A 20,502-nucleotide genomic window follows, 5' to 3' on the forward strand; every position below is an offset into this window, starting at 1 on the left:
GATATTATTTTACAGAGTTTTTTTTAATTACCACCCCCATTAAGCACATGCCAAGGAGTTTATATCCAGTGACAATGTTTTCTTTATAAAAGACCATTTAAATGTCTCACTATGCTGCATGTTGAACTAAAAGAGATTTTCATGTATTTTTATTGTACTAGAACATAACAGGCAAGCAAACCGAAGGACAACTCAGTGCTCTGCAACCTTTCACCACATATTTTGCCAGTGTTTCAGCTTTTACAAAAGTTGGTAATGGGAACCAGTTTAGCAACAATATCAGCTTCACAACAAAGGAATCTGGTAAGTTTCCCTTCATAATATAATAGTGATATGAATTATATAATCCAGTATAATTGGTAATGTAATAGATGTAATAGAAATATACTTTAGAGCCATATACATTTAGCACCAATTGGTGTACTAGTGTTTGTGTCGTACAGGGTATTGATAGATGAGGCCCAATGAAAAATGTAAGCATATATCCACCTGCACACCCTGCTCCCTTAGAGACAGTCAGTTGCATGGTATGAGTGACTGGCACCCACCTCAGCAAAGAACTGGAAAGCACCGGCACACAGAAGTGATTGCAAGTAAGGTGACAGTCTTTGTTTATATTACAAGTTGCAAGTGGCCCAAGCAAATCAGCTCCTTGCAGCTCTATTTGCAAAAAGCTAATCACTATTAAACAACAGGGGTCAAAGCAAAGGAATTGTATCTGTTCTGACAATTACTCATGTGCCAAATTCAGGAGTTAATCAGAATTTGCCCTCAATATTCTTCTATTTTATGTGAACTGGTTATCCTGTGTACACTTTCATAAAAGGTATAAGCAGATAATATTTGCAAATGTTTCAACAACCACCGAAACAACTTACACATATGCAATGGGCCTAAGAGCAAAAATGGAAGTTTTTAAATGGGACTGCAAACAATATTGCTATACAGAGCCTATGTAGCCTTCAAACACCCCTGTACCAAGCAGCCAAAAGCAAGTATTTTCAGAACTCACTAAGTCAATTACAAGCCAGTGAAAGGTTGTTGTCTGCAACATTTCACAGGTACGCAAGAGTTTGTTAAAACATTTTTAAAAGGTGGAGATGGTATTCCTTTAAGCTTTTTCTTTTCTTTTTCATTTTTCTTACAAATGATTAACCATGGGTGTTTAATTTAAGTTCCAGGCATTGTCCAGAATATCAGATGCACTCCTACCAGTTATCAGTCAGTTTTGATTCAGTGGGATCCCCCTTCACAACAAAATGGAATGATCAGTCATTACATTATAACATCTAATGACAACATTTCAGAAGTTCCACCTAAAGATCAGGTGTACACTTTGAGAGAATTGCTCTCTAATACAACATACACTTTTAAAATCCAAGCTGTTAATGCTGCTGGTAAAGGACAAGAACAGGAATGCAATGCTACTACAAAATCTGAAGAAGGTAATGTTATTTTCTTAAATTATCTCTTTTTTTACCTTTAAAGTTTGGTCTTAAACTTTCTAAAATTGTGGTACAGAAATCAGCAAATAAAGCTAGATTTAACAAAAAAAAATAAAAAAATAAAATGCTGTTTTAAGGTAGGCAGTAGACATAAGGGGTCATTCTTTAAAAATGAAAAATGTGGAGCTCAATACAAGGGGCAGCCGCAGGATATGTACTATAACTGTGCAGAATAATAATATACAGAATAATACACAAGGAAGAGGTGGGAGAGGAAGACACCTACATGCCTCCCCTGCCCCTACTGAATCAGGTAACACTCGATTCAAAGAGCTGTCTGCAGGTCTCTGCTCTCCGAAACAAATTAGCACAATACCCCAGATAGTGGGGAAAGTGCAAAAAAAAATGGCCAATTGCAGCCTTTCTTTGCACTTTTCCCACTATGTGGGGCATTGTGGATGAGCCCTATATTGTTTATGAAGAACACTTTTCTCTTATTTACAAATGCTAATACTGCAGGAGCATATATATCAAAGTGTGAAAATACAGTTCACCAGAGTTCACTAGAAGGAAACTCCAGAGTTTTCGTTTAACTTGTACTTGCTACTTCACAATCTATATTGGAAAGTTGATTAGAATTATTTGTTTTCACTATGGAAATATTATATTTGAGTTTTCAAAATGATCTTATCATTATTACTATTATTATCATCACATTTTCATAAAGCCCCAAAAATGGAAACGGTATACATTAAACAAATAGATTGCTGGCCGATACAATAGGTAAAGAGGACCCTGCTTACAAACCTTACAGCTATATACTGTATTCATATAGCAGTGCAGTTTAGGCTATGAACAGCCTGTTTTCATTGCTTGATTTATTAAAACAATTTAGATTAATTTCCTTTACCCTTTAATGCCACAAAAATGTTGTATTTGTACACACATTTCATTAGATTAAAAATGTATTTCTCAAATTGTTCTTTTTGCATGTTAGCAAAGATTACACATTCATACTTTGGCATATAAACAGTTTTATATCTGTTGTCAGTTTCTTATTAATTGTGGTCTTACATTAGTCATGGATGCAGTGCCAGCTCTGAGTCAGCGACAATGCATCCAGTTTTGACAAAAGGTGAAATTAGATTAGATTCACTGTCTTGCTACAGAGTGTTTTTATCCTCAAATTTCCATAAAGTTTAAACGTGTTCTTTAATTTGGATTTGCTAACTCTGTAGCTGACCTATGCAATAAATATGAATACTTGCCTTGCATTGCATATATTAAACATGATGCTATTTATGGAGTACAAAATAGTGGAAAAAATGCAGCCAGTAGAAATTAGTTAATTAAAAAAGTATAAATTTTATTCTATCCATATGTAAAAGCAGATAGCCTACATATGGATAGAATAAAATTTATACTTTTTTAATTAACTAATTTCTACTGGCTGCATTTTTTCCACTATTTTGTACTTCATTACAACAAATAATCCGGAGTGCCTGCCTATCTTCTTAATTGGTTTCCTGTGATGACTCCCTATGCTGAATGGTCTGGGGCATGAGCACCTGGACCCACCGTCACTGTGGGTAAGAGTTATATCCACCAAAAAAAGTGTGATCACATTTTCATGTTTGATGATGCTATTTATGTAAATATATAAAACTGCAGGGATTTACCGTGTTACATATTTTCTGTGGTCATCCAACCTTTCTAATCTGCATTCAAAAGTGTTTGTATGGTGAGGGAGTGTTTGGCAGTACACTTGTATACTGCCTCTAAGACATACCTCCAGGTTAGGAATTTCAAATTGTGCACTTTGTTTGAAGCCATAGGGAATAAAATGTAAGTAGGTTGTGTGCACCCCCCTTAGGGGATCTTTATCTAGTTCATATAAAAGCTTCCTGGCCTTACCTTTAACATTCAGAAAAAATGGCTCGCAAACTAACTAGAATTTTATCGGGAAAGACAGATACTAATAATATTCCTTGATTTTATTTGTCAACCAAGTTTTGTCTCTTTTTTTTTTTTCTCACAACCTTAAAATTTAATAAAACACCTCTTGGTGACATTGTGCTAAAGTGCAGTAACCAATAATTTCTACTTTGACTTCTCCGGCTGTGTATCACATGGCACCCTGCACTTTTTAGGGATTATGGTAAAACCCTGTTCTGTTCTTGTCCCACAATCCATAGTGAAGGGCATATCTACTCTAATACTGGTCAGCTAGAGGTTTTACAAGGCAGTTTGCTAAGAATTCAAACAGTACAACACAGAGATCAGCAATATTTTATCAGTGGTCCTCAACCTTTCTTAATCGTGAGCCACAGTCAAATGTCAAAAGACTTGGAGAGCAACACAAGCATCATAAAAGTTCATGGAGGTGCCAAATAAGGGCTAAGATTGGCTATTAGGCAGCCTCTATGCACACTATCAGCTTACAGGAGGCTTTATTTGGTAGGAAATCTTGTTTTTATTCAACCAAATTCTGCCACCAAGTCAGGAATTCAAAAATAACTACCTGATTCAGGGGCACTGAGAGCAACATCCAAAGGGGTTGGGAAGCAACGTGTTGCTCAGGAGCCACTAGTTGGGGTTCACTGTTTTATATTTTACCAGTAAAGCTCACGATTCATCTTCTTTTTTTCCAAAGTGCATGCATTGTGCTTTAGTATTAATCAGAATTGCCCAGGATAAAGAACCATAACTCAGATGGGAGATAAACAATACTCTACAGCAAATAAAGTATTTGATGTACAACAAATATATTTGTATCTTTGATTGCCTTTGTTATCCCACATTGTCACTGTTCTCATTCTATTTCATATTATCCATTCTGTTTGTGGGATTTCTCTTATGTTTTGCTAGTTATAAGAAGTATTATGATATGATAATGCAATGGTGACATGACAACAGAAAAGTAACATAATAGCATAAAATATACTGACCTTCTTATTATCGCTGCCTGATTATTAAGTGTACAAGGAAGCAATTGTGACAGCAGTGTCGATTTGCAACCAGCTGCCATATAAAATAGCAAGAAGATTTTAATGAAGTGCCACACATGACATATTAAAGGAGTAGTTTATCTTAACATTTTTATATGATACAAGCATTAGTAATTGAGTCAATATGCATTTACCATTTATATTTTATGTTTTAATTTCATTTATTTTTTGTTTTGGGGAGATCAGTCCTGAAATTGTATCTAGAGGCTAGAGCTTAATTACCTAGCAACTATGGACCAGAAATAAGAATAATATGAATAACAAATGAATGTATGCATCTGTGCCAGTCTTTTTGTTATGGTTGCTGGCGTCAGGAACCCCAGTGACCAGATTTTCAGGTTCAGGATGGAATGAGGCATAATAGGTAGACTAATAGTTCAATAACCATACAAATTAAACAAAAAAGAGCAGTTGAAAAGTTGCATGTTCCAAGCAATAGAGATAAATAAATCAGGACTTTTGCTGGATATATAGATATAAAACCATTATACTGCCATCAGTGTTTGTTGTAATCTAAAAAGGCCAAAGCTGTTTATTAGTGGAGAAAATAAAGCTCTTCCTATCTTTACATTTGTGTAGTGAGCTTTAGCTCTTTGCAGAAAATTGCATACACATGTTTCCCATATCTAGCATCCTCAAAGAAAGATGTTTATATCTGTGATGGTCTTGACATTGGATTTAGGGTAGTGGATATAAATATAAAGCATCTATTAAATATTTGTAAGATATGTGTAGACAGTGATCACTTTATCTTATTGGGCTCAACTTCAGTTAATGAGAACAGGCTGCAAAACAAGCATAGGATACGTGGAGTGATGTGTCTAAATTAATACCAGCTGTGCTTGGAAGGTCTGATGAAGGCTTTTTTTAGTCATTCTCAAAGAATGGAAATGTGATTCTTCATGCTGAAGTAATAGTAATCCTGTTTATATCTGTAACCCAATAGTGCATTTGTCTTAGAATTGGCTGGTTCAGCATACATTTAATCAAATGAGAAGACAGTATCTTTGAAGGTCACTATTGGTCTGTTAAAACCAGCATTTAACAGACCACTAATATGCTTTGAAGTATTCTTTCCTCCTATCTACCCATCAGTTCATTTTCTGATAAAAGTGCTGCTTTTTTTCTGTCCGACTGACCTTCGGTAGAGCTATGAAAATACCTATTACATTAGGCACTCTGAAACAGTGTTCATAACAAATGTTCAATATGTGCACATTATCTTTGGTGCACACTTACAAAAGCATGTGTGGAAGTCTGAGCAAGTGCTGAGTAGTGATGAGTGAATTTTTTTGGCAGGCATGGATTTTGCTGCAAAATTCCGCATTTTTCACGAAACTTCTGCAAAAATTTGGTGTGACAACAATTTGCAAAGTGAGGAAAAAAATGACGCAGTCATGTCTAATAAGTCAAAGTTGTGTAGAAAAACGTTGTGGTTGCTTCAAAAAAATCGCAATTGCATAAAAACAGTAACACACGCCAAAAAAAGCCACATTTCACAATTTTTTTTGCCATTTTGCACATTTTCCAGCAGTTTCGCTAAATTTGTGATGAAGAAAAATGAGAGATTTGCTCATCACTAGCGCTGAGCTTTTTACAAATACAGTAATAGTATAAACAGGATAACAAACATTGCAAGAAACAAAAATATGCACATTAACAAAAACTACAAGATAAATTGTCACATCCTAAATGACACATGAGAAAAGAGTTCAATCTCAGTAAATTTATTCTCACACCCTCATGTTCCATTCCAAACTTGAGAGCCAGAAAGGATAAGCATGGAAAGCTAATGTTTTTACCAATTTGTTAAATTACACTGCATTAATTGCCTTTCCTTATGAAGTTCAACTATAAATGCTGAGAAATGGAAACATTTTTGTTCTTGTCAAGAAGGCTCTTAGCATAGATATTCAATTAAGTCAGCAATGTTTTGTTTCAGTGCCTAGTGCTCCAAGAAGTGTTACTTTTCTCAGTGTTGAGTCTGGAAGCCTTGTTATAAGATGGAATAGACCAACAAATGTTAATGGCTATTTAATGAACTACAAAATTACAGTCCAACTTCTCTCTTGGGAATGCAATAACTGGGACAACAATAAATGCATTGAGACAGTTCTGGATTTCTACTCATTTGAAGATGAGGTTGTTCTTATTAAGACAATAAATGGATTGAAAACATTCAGATGGTATAGACTTAAAATAAGTGCTAGCACAAATACTGGATATGGTGTTCCTTCTCCGTGGATTCATACTCAGACATTACCCGGTCGTAAGTGGAAAAAAAATTTCATACTATTTAACCTAATTGTGGTGTTGTATTTTACTAACAAAAATAACAATTACCATTATTTCTATTTAGTACTGTGCATGGTAACAGAATTAACATATAGTGATTTTACTCTAATATCTCATTATCTTATTGATCTTATTTTGGCTGGCAGTGTTTTTACCAGTTCTTTAAATAATACTCACGTTTAAATATATCTGTTATATATATTAACAGGAATCAGCTATTTAGACCAGTAAAATGAGCATGAGTGAATTATTTGAAAAAAATAAAGTAAGGTTAAAAAGCTCCCAATTTTTTTTAAAATAAATTTATTAAACATTCGCTACATTTTAGTAGATTTTATATTGTAATACCTTGTTCTTTCATGTATTTATTTATTAAATGATCTTCACAATAAGATATTAACCAGGCCTTGTACCAAATGTCAGGACTGTCTCCATCAGATTCATCACTACTCTCTGCCCTACTTGCAAACCCGTAGACATACATAGTTACATAGTTAAGTTGAAAAAAAAGACCAAACTCTATCAAGTTAAACCCTTCCAAGCAAACCCTAATGCACACACATAGACTCTACCTATACACTCCTACTTATACACTCACACTATATCTATACACTATAAACTATACATAAACCCTATATACCAACATCAATACTAATTGTAGATTTAAGTATCACAATAGCCTTGGATACTATGCTTATTCAAGAACTCATCCAAGTCCCTCTTAACAGAATCTGCCATTACAACATCACTAGGAAGGGCATTCCACAACTTCACTGCCTTTACTGTTAAAAACCCACCTACATTGCTTTAAATGAAAGTTATGCTCCTCTAATCTAAAGGGGGAGCCTCTGGTGCTAACTGTAGATTTTAGCGTCACAATATGCTTCTTCAAGAACTCATCCAGGCCCCTCTTAAAGACATTAACAGAATCTGCCGTTACAACATCACTAGGAAGGGCATTCCCCAACCTCACTGCCTTCACCATAAAATACCACCTACACTGCTTCAAATGAAAGTTCCATTCTTCTAAAGGGGTGGCCTCTGGTGCGCTGATCATTTCTATGGGAAAAAAGAACAATGCCTATCTGTCTATAATCAACTCTAATGTACTTGTACAGAGTAATCATGTTCCCTTGCAAGTGCCTTTTTTCTAGAGAAATCAACCCCTTGGCAGTTTAAATCAACTATATAGTTTAAATCTTCCATCCCCTTTACCAGTTTAGTTGCATGTCTTTACAAGCTCTCCAGCTCTTTAATATCCTTCTTAAAGTGATACTGACATGGAAAAACTTCTTTTCAAAATATGAATGTACATGAAAAGTTAACTATAGGTCATGTTCATCATTTTCTCTGATAGAGTTGCTTTTATTAGTAATTGTTACCTGACGATTTTGCCAACCTGACTGTCTCTTCTAAACTTGTCAGTTATAGATTCTAATGCTAATAGACTACTGCTGCACAAATATGGCCGTCCCCTCATAGCGTAACATAGAGGAATATGGAAGATCAGATAGGTAATGTAAAAGCATTTAGCGGATACTTTTATAGCAAATTTCTAAAGCTCATGCAAACACAGTATAATGATATATTAAAAAACAGTTTAATTTCAGGTTTCAGTATCTCTTTAAGGACTCAAGCCCAAAACTGCACTGCATAAGGTGAGGCCTTATCAGAGACCTAGAAAGAGACAAAATTATGTTTTCATCCCTTGAGTTAATGCCCTTTTTTATGCAAGACAGCACTTTATTTGCTCAGATCCTTCTGCACAATTAAGTATCATCTGCAAAAATTAAAACAGTACTGTTAATGCCAACCTCCAGGTCATTAATAAACAAATAAAAAGGAAAAGGACCAAATACTGACCCCTGTGGTACTCCACTAACAACACTGGCCCAATTAGAAAATGTTCCATTTACTACCACTCTCTGTAATCTATGCTTCAGCCAGTTCTCTATCCAATTACAAATATTATGTTTAATTTTATCATTAACTTTCTGTGCGGTACTGTATCAAATGCTTTAGCAAAGTCCAAGTAGATGACATCCATTGCCATCCCAGAGTTGAGGTTCCTGCTCACCTCCTTATACAAGGCAATTAAATTAGTCTGGCACAATCTGTTATGCATAAAACCACGCTGGCACAAACTCACTGTATTGTAATTTGCAATGTATAGAGGTATCTTATCCCTTATTACCAATTTCAAAAGCTTTGCTACTATTGATGTCAGACTAACAGGCCTATAGTTTTCAGGCTGAGAATGGTATTTCTTTTTGAATAACGGCACCACATAAGCAATTCGCCAGTCTCTCGGCACCATGCCAGACCTCAATGAATCCTGGAAAAAAAGTGAAGAGGTTTGGCAATCCCTTCATTCTGGTGCATAAATTGCTGATGTTTGCACCTATAAATTACTCCTTAAAAAATACTTGAATTATGCAGCAGGAAATAAAGATTTGATTACCATGCCATTTTTCTTTATTATCAACATGTAAAATGTACACAGGGTTTTCTATTTTTGGATGACAGGCACCCTAACAAGCAGTTATTTAAACATGTTAATTTCTAAACTAAAATGGAGATTATTAGTGATTCGGATATTTGGATTGACTGATCAGTCCTTTAGTATGAAATAGTCTAACAACTGGCATGTTAAGACTCTAGAGGCCTTAAGTAGGACAGCCCTGGAATACAGAATAGATATTAAATATTTTATTTCATACATGCTGTCTTTACATATCTGTGCTTAAAGACAATAACAAATATTTGTATGCCTCACTTTGATATTCATATTTATATACTGTAGGTTAATAAAATAAACTCCAGTGTGAACATTTGATCTTAAAGCAGAAAAAAACCTGCCCTATGATTATAGAAGTAAATAATCTGTGTAGAACAATTTCCCTGGCTGACAAAAATGCCTCTGGAAGTCACCGAATCCCAGTCTCCTGTGTTGAGTAATCACCAAGTTGCTTCCCTGTGTTGAGATTTAGTGTATAACCTTCATGATGAGTTATCCAGATTCTTTACTCAGCCAGCACACTTTACAGCTACCTTAGCATTAGGACACAGATGGATTGCAAAGATGACCCTGACCTCCATAAGACCCACATTCCCGTGCAAGGATTGAAGCATGTTAATCAGGAAATTATGGTTGTTAGTTACAGAAAATGGATTACTGTGAAAAGCAAGACAAAGTACTTATAAGAGGAAATGATTGGATTATGAGAGAGGAGAGATGGCTCATCCATAGTCAGTAAATTGTTATGATTTATAAGATTCACACAGATAACTTTTTAAACATTTTAACACAGAGGAATAAATCAGTATTTAAGATCTATGCAGAAATAGTGCTAAAATAATGCTGGGAAAAATGTTGTTGTTACGAACACAAAATAATAGTAAATCTGTTTTGTAACATAAAAAAACCCATCAGAATGGGCTACGGTAGTTCTGAATTGAGTCACCAAATATAACATGGCATGTATGAAAGGTATGGGTCAACTGCTGTCCCTGAATCATGAGTGTCAGATAAATTTAATGTAAAATCAGGAAGATAATGCACTAAGCAGTCCATAAATTCCAAGTTATAAGCTCACTTTTTTATATTTGGTTGTTCAGGTGGAACATATACAGCAAAATATATAGATTTTTTTATCGATGTGCCTATTTAAAATGCAAACTCGGAGTGACATGAAACAATATTCTTTTAATTCCTCAATATTTCCCCCTAGTATGTTACCATGCAATACTGTTTATTGCCCATAGTACAGGTATAGGATCTACTAATCAAAATGTTTAGGACCTGGAGTTTTCTGGTTAATGGATTTTTGTGTAATTTGAATCACTGTACCTTAAGTCTGCTTAAAATCATTGAAACACAAATTAAACCCAATGTTTTATTATTTACAGAGAAATAGCAAACCATTTTTAAAAATTAGAATTATTTGATTAAAATGGACTCTATATTAGAAGGCCTTTCTGTAATTTGTAATAATGGAAGAAATCTCAAACCTAATTATGATGTCAAGTTTGCATCTAAGAATAAATAATTATAGTAAATGGATATATTCCTTAACAGCTGCTGATATTTAAGTTAGACAAAGGTTGTTTGTTTACTTTTTCTGCATAGTTATTAGCCACGTTTATCATATTAGGCCTAAAAGCTACAAAAATAGTTTTATATTTCAGAGTTTACAATTCTTTTCAATATGGTTGTGGTCTAAGGTTGCAGTTGTTTCATTACAACAACATTATTCTTGGAGCACCTACCATTTATCTTGGTTAGAGATAGTATGTGACAGGTTGCAATACAATGCTAAAAGTGCACATATCATTTGACAGTTTAGAATTCCTTTTATCTCATTATGCATTTCTCTAGAGCAACCTACAGTTCATGTACTGTTATTTTGTTTTTATATATTTGTGGTTAAAGGAGTAGAGAAGATTCACTGTACACAGTCAGTGATGTTTATGTGAAACTTACATTGTTCAGTAGAATATTTGTTAAACAGCTTTGTGACAGATCATTGTAGCAAAGCATCATACAAGATGTAGTATGCCTGATCTTATAAAAAGAAACTTTATACTGATGCTGATTAATTATAACAGGATAATTGAAACATGTATGATTTTAGATGCATTATCAACTTGGCTACAACACATCAGATAAGTAGTAAACGCAACGGGGACACATTGCTGCTGAAATCACCTTTGAATGCTATCTACAGGTGTTGCAATCTTTGATGGTGTGGCAACCATGTATACAAATTCATTGTATCTTTAGTTGTGAAAATAGCAATTGGTATGAAGCCTAATATCTTTCATAAAGATCATTTTCATTTTTATCCCCCCCCCCCCCAAGAAAGCAACATGCTGGTAGGGAGCAGAGATGGAATTTTAATGGCCATCTAAAAAGAGCATTCTACTCTCTATTCTACTCATGTTACAACAATGATCTTGCTTTTTTTGTTTTTAACGACTGAGAAGAAAGTGCACCAAATTTAAAAGATATATGTGTCTTTAAATGTACCACATACAAGGTATCATTTAATAATGCAGTATAAAATTTCATTGCAATCAGCCATGCAAAAAAAGCCACTGTGCTCCTTTTTTTCTTAACTGTGGGAGCTCTAATCCAGTGAACGTTGCACAAATGATGTATGCAGGCAGGCAGGCCAGGGGCATGTTCTTACATGCCCTTCAAATGAGTGCTAAGTTAATGGTGCAGAATATAGCACTACTGTGTGAACTTTGCAAAGAAAGCCCTGCACTTACTGGCCCAGTCAGGCACATGTTGTTTTGCACTTGAACATTCGGCACAATGAGCCTTGTGCGTCATGCACATACAAACCTACAGGCAAAAGTATGTATAGACGTGATGTCTTCCAACACTTAAGGCATGGGAGACCTGGCAAAAGATGGTGCTGACCCACCAAACTTAACTTGCATAATAAGTATGTTAATACCTTGAATTTGCTGGATGTACAGCTCTGTTTTTTTTTTCTTTTTTTATAATATACTAAGGAAAAGCCAAGCCATTATGTTTTAGAATACCCTACAAAATTCTGTTTGCAACCTTATGGAGATTATCTACAGGTAACAGACCAAAACAGTGACAAAGTGCCTTAAATTGTAATTGAGAAAGCAGTGTATTCTCATGTACATCCATTGGGGTCTGTTACCACCATTTCTAGGTTAGGTAAAACTGATTCCGCCTGTTACACCAAACTACAGTTCTGCCTCTGCATTTGTACTTGTTACAGTGCTACAAACAACAGACAGCTTGACAAACATTCTGGATCTAATACAATAACATTCAAAATGGATTAAAATTTGCACACAAAAAATCATGATTTGCAATATAATACTTTTAATAGATTGTTTTTACATAGCAAATTGTAAATACATTTTATACCAACTTGAAAGTGGCATCATTTTTGTGTACCTTGTATACTTGTATACTCTGTAAACTTGCATAGTTACATAGTTACATAGGGTTGAAAAAAGAGTCCATCAAGTTCAACCCTTCCAAGTAAACCCAGCACACACAAACCTACTATACAATCTATACTATCACATTCATAAACTATATATAAAAAAATATCAATACTAACTGTAGATATTAGTATCACAATAGCCTTGGATATTCTGCTTGTTCAAGAACTCATCCAGGCCCCTCTTATAGGCATTAACAGAATCTGCCATTACAACATCACTAGGAAGGGCATTCCCCAACCTCACTGCCCTCACCGTGAAAAACCCCCTACACTGCTTCAAATGGAAGCTCCGTTCCTCTAATCTAAAGGGGTGGCCTCTGGTGTGCTGATCTCTTTTATGGGGATAAAAAGAACATCTCCTATCTGGTGACTAATACCTAACTGTCTACTAACCAGCTGATAAATAATACATTGTCTGCCTTTTAAAGGGAAAATATAACACAACATCCAGTATGTTATGCTCAGCTATACTAATGCTAAATTATTATTGATGCAATTAAAAGAGTTTATTAAATGGATTTTTATTGGGCAATACATTTGTTTCCTCACCTGAGATAGTGTTTATTTTATATTACTTTTAAAAATGGCTTGTTTGCCTAGAGGCTTATTGAAATTGGCCCAACAAAGGGAAAACCTTTAATGATTTATTAATGTTTGGTGTGGCTGATATTTTCTCTTTAATATCAATAATAGTGTATGTTCTCTTTACCTTTTATTACTACTTAAATACAGTGGAATCCCCATTTTACAATTTTAGGCGATCAGAAAAAATGGTGTAAAGTCCAGGAAAATATATTACCATGGAAATGCATTATATATTGGTGGGACCACAAAAAAGGTGTAAAATGAGGGAAAACTTAAAATTAGGATATGTAAAATTGGGGTTTCACTGTACAATTGTATTTTCTATAATGTATTTGAAATTAAAAATGCTTGTTAAAGTGCTTTTATTTTTTAATTGAAAATATTCACTTGTTTGAATTTCAATGCAACACCTTTTATAGCTGCAAATGGACCACCGCAAAATGTAACAGTAACAGCAACATCACAGAGCCTGAATATCAGCTGGAAAGAACCTTTAATCATCACTGGGCCTACTTCATTTATGATCAATGTGTCCTCGGTAAGCAACAGCAACAAAAAACTCAATTTGAACTTCTACTCTCAGATAAAGACCATAAGGGTCATTTACAACCACATGAGTGAGTGCAGTCACACTAAAATGGGCTTGATTGGGTGCATGCATTCAGTAACATTAAAGGTTCTCATGTCCAGACAAGTTGCTTGCACTTTTGCATAGTTGGGGTAATTACCATTGTGTCTGTCCTTCCTATTCGGATGAACTGTGGGCAAGTGAGCCTATTGACACTGGCATCAGACTTCTAGGATAAGTCTGATGAATAGTAGCCTTCCCTATGCCTCTCACTGGAAATTCAGAGCTGGTGAACAGGAATAAGCCCAGATGTAAAGTAACAGATGCAGTTTGTAGGCCCTTACAGTAGCTGTTAACCAAAGGCAGAAAGTCAGGAGCAGGTTCAGACAAAAACATATCCAAATTGAGAAAGGGCTGTATCCCGATGCAGTCCTCACCAGCAGGATTTTATAGCATTTCAGTTGCTGTCTGACTTAGATTTGATCCCATTTTAGGAGGGATTGACCAAAAGTTGCTGGGGGTGTCCTTTATATGGCTAAACCAATAACACTGTAGTAAAACATTTGTTATATTTCTATCTATCTGTACCATTAATACATGTATAAATTATTGATTTAAGTGTACAAAAAAATGTAGACGTTAATCAATTTAAAAGTAGCTAGTTATCCACATTTGAAAGTGAAAATAGGTAACAAAAACAGGGCTTATCTCGATGTCAAGATGAGATAAGACTTTCATTTAAAAAAGCAGTAGACAACTGAGCCAGAGAATACAAATGAAATGCGAGAAACAAGGACACATGAAACTTAAAATGATAAGAAAAAAGTAGGAGCCCCACTAATTAATGAGATAAGAAATTGAAACAAATATTAGGACTTTAGAAAGCCTGATTACCTTGCATTAACTATTATATCCTATTTCCATGCCTCTTCTCATTATGTGCCAAATATAAGGGTTAAGGAGGTTTAAAAGAAAGATGAAGTAATTTGGTTAAGACTGTTACTTATGGCTTGGTCAAAAGGCCAGTTTCCTAATGATCTATATGATTATTTTTGACAAAATTAAAACCACTTAAACGTTTCAGATTTTTTTCTTAAGGTTGGGATAAAAGGATACTTTGGAGTAGATGCGCAGATATAGGGGCACATTTACTAACCCACGAATGGGCCGAAAGCGTCCGATTGCGGTTTTTCGCGACTTTGCGCAACTTTCGTAAAGACGCCGAAAAACTCGCGTTTTTACACAAAAATCGTAAAGACGCCGAAAAACTCGAGTTTTTACGCAAAAATCATAAAGACGCCGACAAACTCGCGTTTTTACGCAAAAATCGTAAAGACGCCGAAAAAATCGCAAAAAATACGTAAAAGTCGCAAAATGTTCGTTTCCAATCGGAATTTTTCCAATTCGGATTCGAAATCGTGTCTTAGTAAATCAGCCCCATAGACTTAATCACAAGTGGCATTAACTTGAACAGTTCATTCTCAAAATATGTTTGTATAACATAATGTGATTTGGTGGCAACTTTTTCAGCCACATTTTATTGTACTTTTATAAATTAAAAGAGAAAGACTGAGCTGCTTCCTTGGGAACATTACTCTTAGGAATTTCAGATTCCAGGGGCACTCACCATTACATTTCTTATTAGCACCTAAACTCTTATGTCAGGAGGTTTAGGGATTTGTTTATAGTTTTTACAGGAAACTATAAATCAGGATTAATGCTTTGTCTTAACACAAACTGTTTTCATTTAATATGTGGATGAATGCCAGTTCATTTCGTATCTTTTACATGATGAATTTAATGGAGAGGAATGCATGACAGCTTTGACGACAAGAAAGTCAAAACTGAAATTATTGGAAATATTATCTGAACTATTTTACTTAGTAGAACATAAGTAAACTTAACACTTGCAGGCCCACATGAGCAATGCTCGTCTGTTTAGTACATCAAAAACTTTAGTGGATGCTGACCCTCAGTGGGGATAAACCAGCACATCTGTCAAGAAAAAAAAAAAAACATGCTCAACCTAATACCTTAGCAGCTGCATTTAATACACACTTCCCCCAAGGAAAACTACTGTACAGCTACCTAATCTACTTATAAAAGTACACATTGAAACAATATTGTACAAATGATCTCCAATGGGGCACTCAAAGATGTGTTTAAGAGCAATTGTGCTTGGACATAACTCCCACTAATACTGGCTTTTGAAGTTTTTTTGTGTCACTGAAATAGTTTAACATAAGATCACACTGGCATTATTGTTATACTGGTGTATGATACAAATTAGATTCTTGTAATCAAAACATATACATTTAAAATATATATGCAATTTTGACATCAATCAAAGAAGTACAATACATAATACAAACACAAATGGGCTTATTTATCACTTATTGAGTTTGTGAATTCGAGTTTGTTTTTCTGAATTGAATAAACTTGCATATCGAATGCTCACTTTAGTTTGCAAACTTGAAAAATTTGAAAATATGGCTTGACTTGCCTAGGATAACTTCCATTGACTTCCATAGAAACTCACAAGCTTTGAGATTGTGACTTTTTAGGCGCAACCTAAAGGTTTTTGACCTCTTAGCAGGTTCTAGAACAGCATATGTCAAACTTATTCAGTTCAAGTTCCACTTGAATGACACATGTTTGGCTAGGGTTGACCTTAGCTTATAAAATTAGCACACATATAATAAAATATTAGTGTATTAGTCATTAGGGTCATAATTCCAAGAATATATATTCACTCCAAATTTCACCTTAACTGACTTTTAATCTGAACTTTCCGGTGTGTGTAGGAGAGAGGAGGACTTTTCCCCCAGATTTAAACTTCCAGTGTGGCCAGACCCATATTTTTTAAATCACTTTTTTAGAGTACATATGTCTACAAAATTGTTAATGCAGGTGCACTGCTGGCCCATGGCCAGTCAAACCATGAATCCAGTCACATTGCTCCTATTTGTGTATACAGTCAGATTCTTATATTGGAAAATACACACTACAGACCATTTTGCCATCTAACTACAGTATAACATAGGTCCTATAATAATATTGCATTAATCAAGGAAATATAAATAATAATTGACAACATTATCCATTTTATTTTAACCGAAGCCTGAAATATGAATGCCACTGTCATGTTTTTTTGCTTTTTTTTTCTAGGTTAACCGTGAAGAGTACAGTAAGGTATTCACAAAGCTGAGCAATGAAAGTAAAACCTTGGAAGTCACTGGTCTGAAGCCATTTACCAATTATTCTGTAACAGTTACAGCCTTCACTGGACCCTCAGATTTAGCATACACAGAAGGGAAATTGAGTAGTGTGGTGATTGTCACAACTCTTGAAGCAGGTATTTATTGCCACAGCCATACAACAGATCTGCTTGTAATCAGCTTAATAAGCATGTAACTACAAAATTAACATTAGTACTGTAAGTGTTTGTGTCTTTTGTAGTACACTTGGATTCAGACAGTTCTTCAACCATATTTAGTAGGACACCGAACATTGTTAAAGGCACCCTATAAGCAACATGACTTTTTCAGTGGTTTTTGCAGATAACATTGTCACAGATTCACTAGAACAGCATTTCAGTTGCAGTTTGCTTAGTGAAGAATGTTTATATAAGTAGAGGAGACCTCTATTCATTCATAACCAAGAGACAGCCCTGGAAATGGAAGATGCACTTGCACCTTATATTGAACATTAGTGATGCGTTCAACTCCAACAGCAGATTTGGGATTTATGTGAGAAAGAAGTATTTATTTCCTTTAGATTAACATATTGTACATACCATGCATGTGACTCTTTTTATTACCTTTTAGGGGTATATAAAATAAATATATTTACAAAAACAACATGCACAAAAAAAATAATGTTCTTGCTCCATTCTGCCTGGCTTCTCTCTCCACCATCTGAGATCACTAGGGCAGTGTGACCACATCACTTGTAAAAACTAAAATCAGATTTCACCACTAGCTGTAATTGTAAAAAATATTGTTTTCTTTATCGTTCCAGTACCGGCTGATCCCCCTACAAACATAGAAATCCAGAAGATTCCACATGATGTTACAAAGGTTCAGATGACCTTCATTCCACCATCTGAACCCAATGGGAAGATTCAGTATCAAGCAGTAGTTTACAAGGAAGATAATCCTAAAGACAGTCAAATTCGTAATCTAAGTATTATTAAAAACAACAATAATACTATCACGGCAGTAATAGATGGCCTTAAAGGAGGATACACCTACAATATACGTGTAAGGGCTTTTAATCTACTAGTCAGAACTGAGCATTTCCTCCTAACAAACTGGCACACAGTATTTGTTGCTATTGATTACTGGTTTCACTTTATACTAAAACATAAGAGCCTCTAAACCTTTCATTTATTGGTGGTTTAGTGTATCTGGTATTGTTGTTAATATTGTGTATTTTGAATCAGAAGAGATATGTCACTGAATATTTCACTTAGAAGGTGGCAGTGGTACATAGTGTATACTGAAGGAACGTTAAGTTATGAAACTCACAGCATATTTAAAATATTTGGAAAATCTGCAATTTAGGAAAGGTTTCTTTGACACATTTCTAGAGTCAGCAGCACTGTGTTCCTGGGGGCCAGGCTGGGAAGAATCCCTGTCCTTACATCCTGCCCTATGCTTTGCATACACCAGCTCTTTGCTCTGCACTCACCTCCCAACAGAGTTTTAATGGAGCAAGGTGCCGTTTATAGATATGCCTGGATATACTTGCGCAATAAGAGGTTGATTTTGTGCTCTTACAGTATGTCCTGATAATATGAACAGCACAGATAAGTCAACCAAATAGGAATTGACTTTGGGTAATTGACTTTCCCAAAAGAGGACTGTGGCTATCAAACCACTCTATATGGCATTATTTTAGGGACTAATAAGAATTCCAGAAAAAATATGGTATTGAGATAGAATTGCTGGAATAATTAGAATGTCCGCCTTTAGGCCAAAACAGGTCTGCTGCTTTTTAAGTAAAGGTAATACAGCTGCATGAATAACAAGAACTACCCTATTCAAACATGTTAGTAACTATATCATTATTAGGCACAAAAGGTAACTATGTGTTTTGATAACACCGTGTCTTTAAATATTTCTAATTAAGTTCACTTATAATGTTAATTAATGACACATCATGCAGCTGTTTTGCTGTGGCTGAAAGCCCAATATCTGCATAAACATATTACAGATGAAGCAGGCCTTTTTAAAGCCTTTGGAATATAAACACATGTCTTTTCCTTCCGGAATTTTACTGCATATTTAAAAGTGAAAGAACTTTTAGTTTTCAGTCAGTGCCCTGTTAAGTGCAAGTAATAACATGAACCCTAAATATTCAAATGCTAAATAAAAGCTATAGAAAAAAAATATGTTCAGCACAAGTCCTGTTAATTGAACTGAACACTATGGGGCACATTTACTAATCCACGAATCCGAATGGGAAAAATTCGGATTGGAAACAAACATTTTGCGACTTTTTCGTATTTTTTGCAATTTTTTTCGCCACTGTTACGACTTTTTCGTAAATTGTCGTGACTTTTTCGTAGCCATTACGACTTGCGCGAATTGTTACAACTTTTTCGTAGCCGTTACAATTTGCTCATATATTGTCACAACTTTTTCGTATTGAGCGCTCGTAAACGGCGGGCAAACCTTTCAGACTTTGCATGATTTTGGAAGCCTCCCATAGGACTCAATGGCACTCTGCAGCTCCAACCTGGCCCAAGGAAAGCCTCCCATAGGGCTCAATGGCACTCTGCAGCTCCAACCCGGCCCAAGGAAAGTCTCCCATAGGGCTCAATGGCACTCTGCAGCTCCAACCTGGCCCAAGGAAACTCTTCCATAGGGCTCAATGGCACTCTGCAGCTCCAACCCGGCCCAAGGAAAGTCTCCCATAGCGCTCAATGACACTCTGCAGCTCCAACCCGGCCCAAGGAAAGTCTCCCATAGCGCTCAATGGCACTCTGCAGCTCCAACCCGGCCCAAGGAAAGTCTCCCATAGGGCTCAATGGCACTCTGCAGCTCCAACCTGGCCCAAGGAAAGTCTCCCATAGGGCTCAATGGCACTCTGCAGCTCCAACCCGGCCCAAGGAAAGTCACGATACTGAAGCTTGAATGAATCCGAAACTTTCGTACTCGGCGCGACGGCTACGAAAAAGTTGCGACAATTTGCGCAAGTCGTAACGCTACAAAAACGTTGCGACAATTTACGAAAAAGTCGTAACGGCTACGAAAAAGTCGCGACAATTTATGAAAAAATCTCAAAATACCGATCATTACAAAAAAACGCATTCGGGCGCTTTTCGGACGTTCGTGGATTAGTAAATGTGCCCCTATACCTTCCCTCCATTATCCCTTTGTTTTAATCTGTTATGTAAATGTCAATAAACTTTTACTCCCTGTCTTGTAGGCGGATGTTACTGACTTTTTTATCACAGTCTTGCCTAAGCTAAGTTTACGTAACTTCTAAAGCATTTACATTTAAGTTATTAAAAGGAAATATTACCTTATTGTGGCCTTTTTATTTATTTATTTTTTTTGCCTAAATTTTTGTTCATGAGGACACCATCTCTGCTTATA

The 20,502-nt window shown here is 35.5% G+C and overlaps 1 protein-coding gene across 4 annotated transcripts in view; it reads left to right on the forward strand.

Moving 5' to 3' along the window:
- The window catches only part of ptprq (protein tyrosine phosphatase receptor type Q), a 134,271-nt gene that overhangs the window by 77,675 nt on the left and 36,094 nt on the right, over positions 1-20,502 (forward strand). For 3 of the 4 annotated variants that reach the window (XM_031898882.1, XM_031898883.1, XM_031898884.1), the window contains exons 26-31: positions 162-303; positions 1,176-1,445; positions 6,396-6,722; positions 13,749-13,867; positions 17,066-17,252; positions 17,918-18,159. In XM_031898882.1, coding sequence (XP_031754742.1) covers positions 162-303; positions 1,176-1,445; positions 6,396-6,722; positions 13,749-13,867; positions 17,066-17,252; positions 17,918-18,159 — 1,287 coding nt within the window. The remainder of the gene's footprint in view (positions 1-161; positions 304-1,175; positions 1,446-6,395; positions 6,723-13,748; positions 13,868-17,065; positions 17,253-17,917; positions 18,160-20,502) is intronic. The other variant, XM_031898885.1, reaches the window with a different exon arrangement.

This window comes from Xenopus tropicalis, chromosome 3 (genome assembly GCF_000004195.4).
Source record: "Xenopus tropicalis strain Nigerian chromosome 3, UCB_Xtro_10.0, whole genome shotgun sequence".
In the NCBI taxonomy this organism is placed as follows: Eukaryota; Metazoa; Chordata; class Amphibia; order Anura; family Pipidae; genus Xenopus; species Xenopus tropicalis.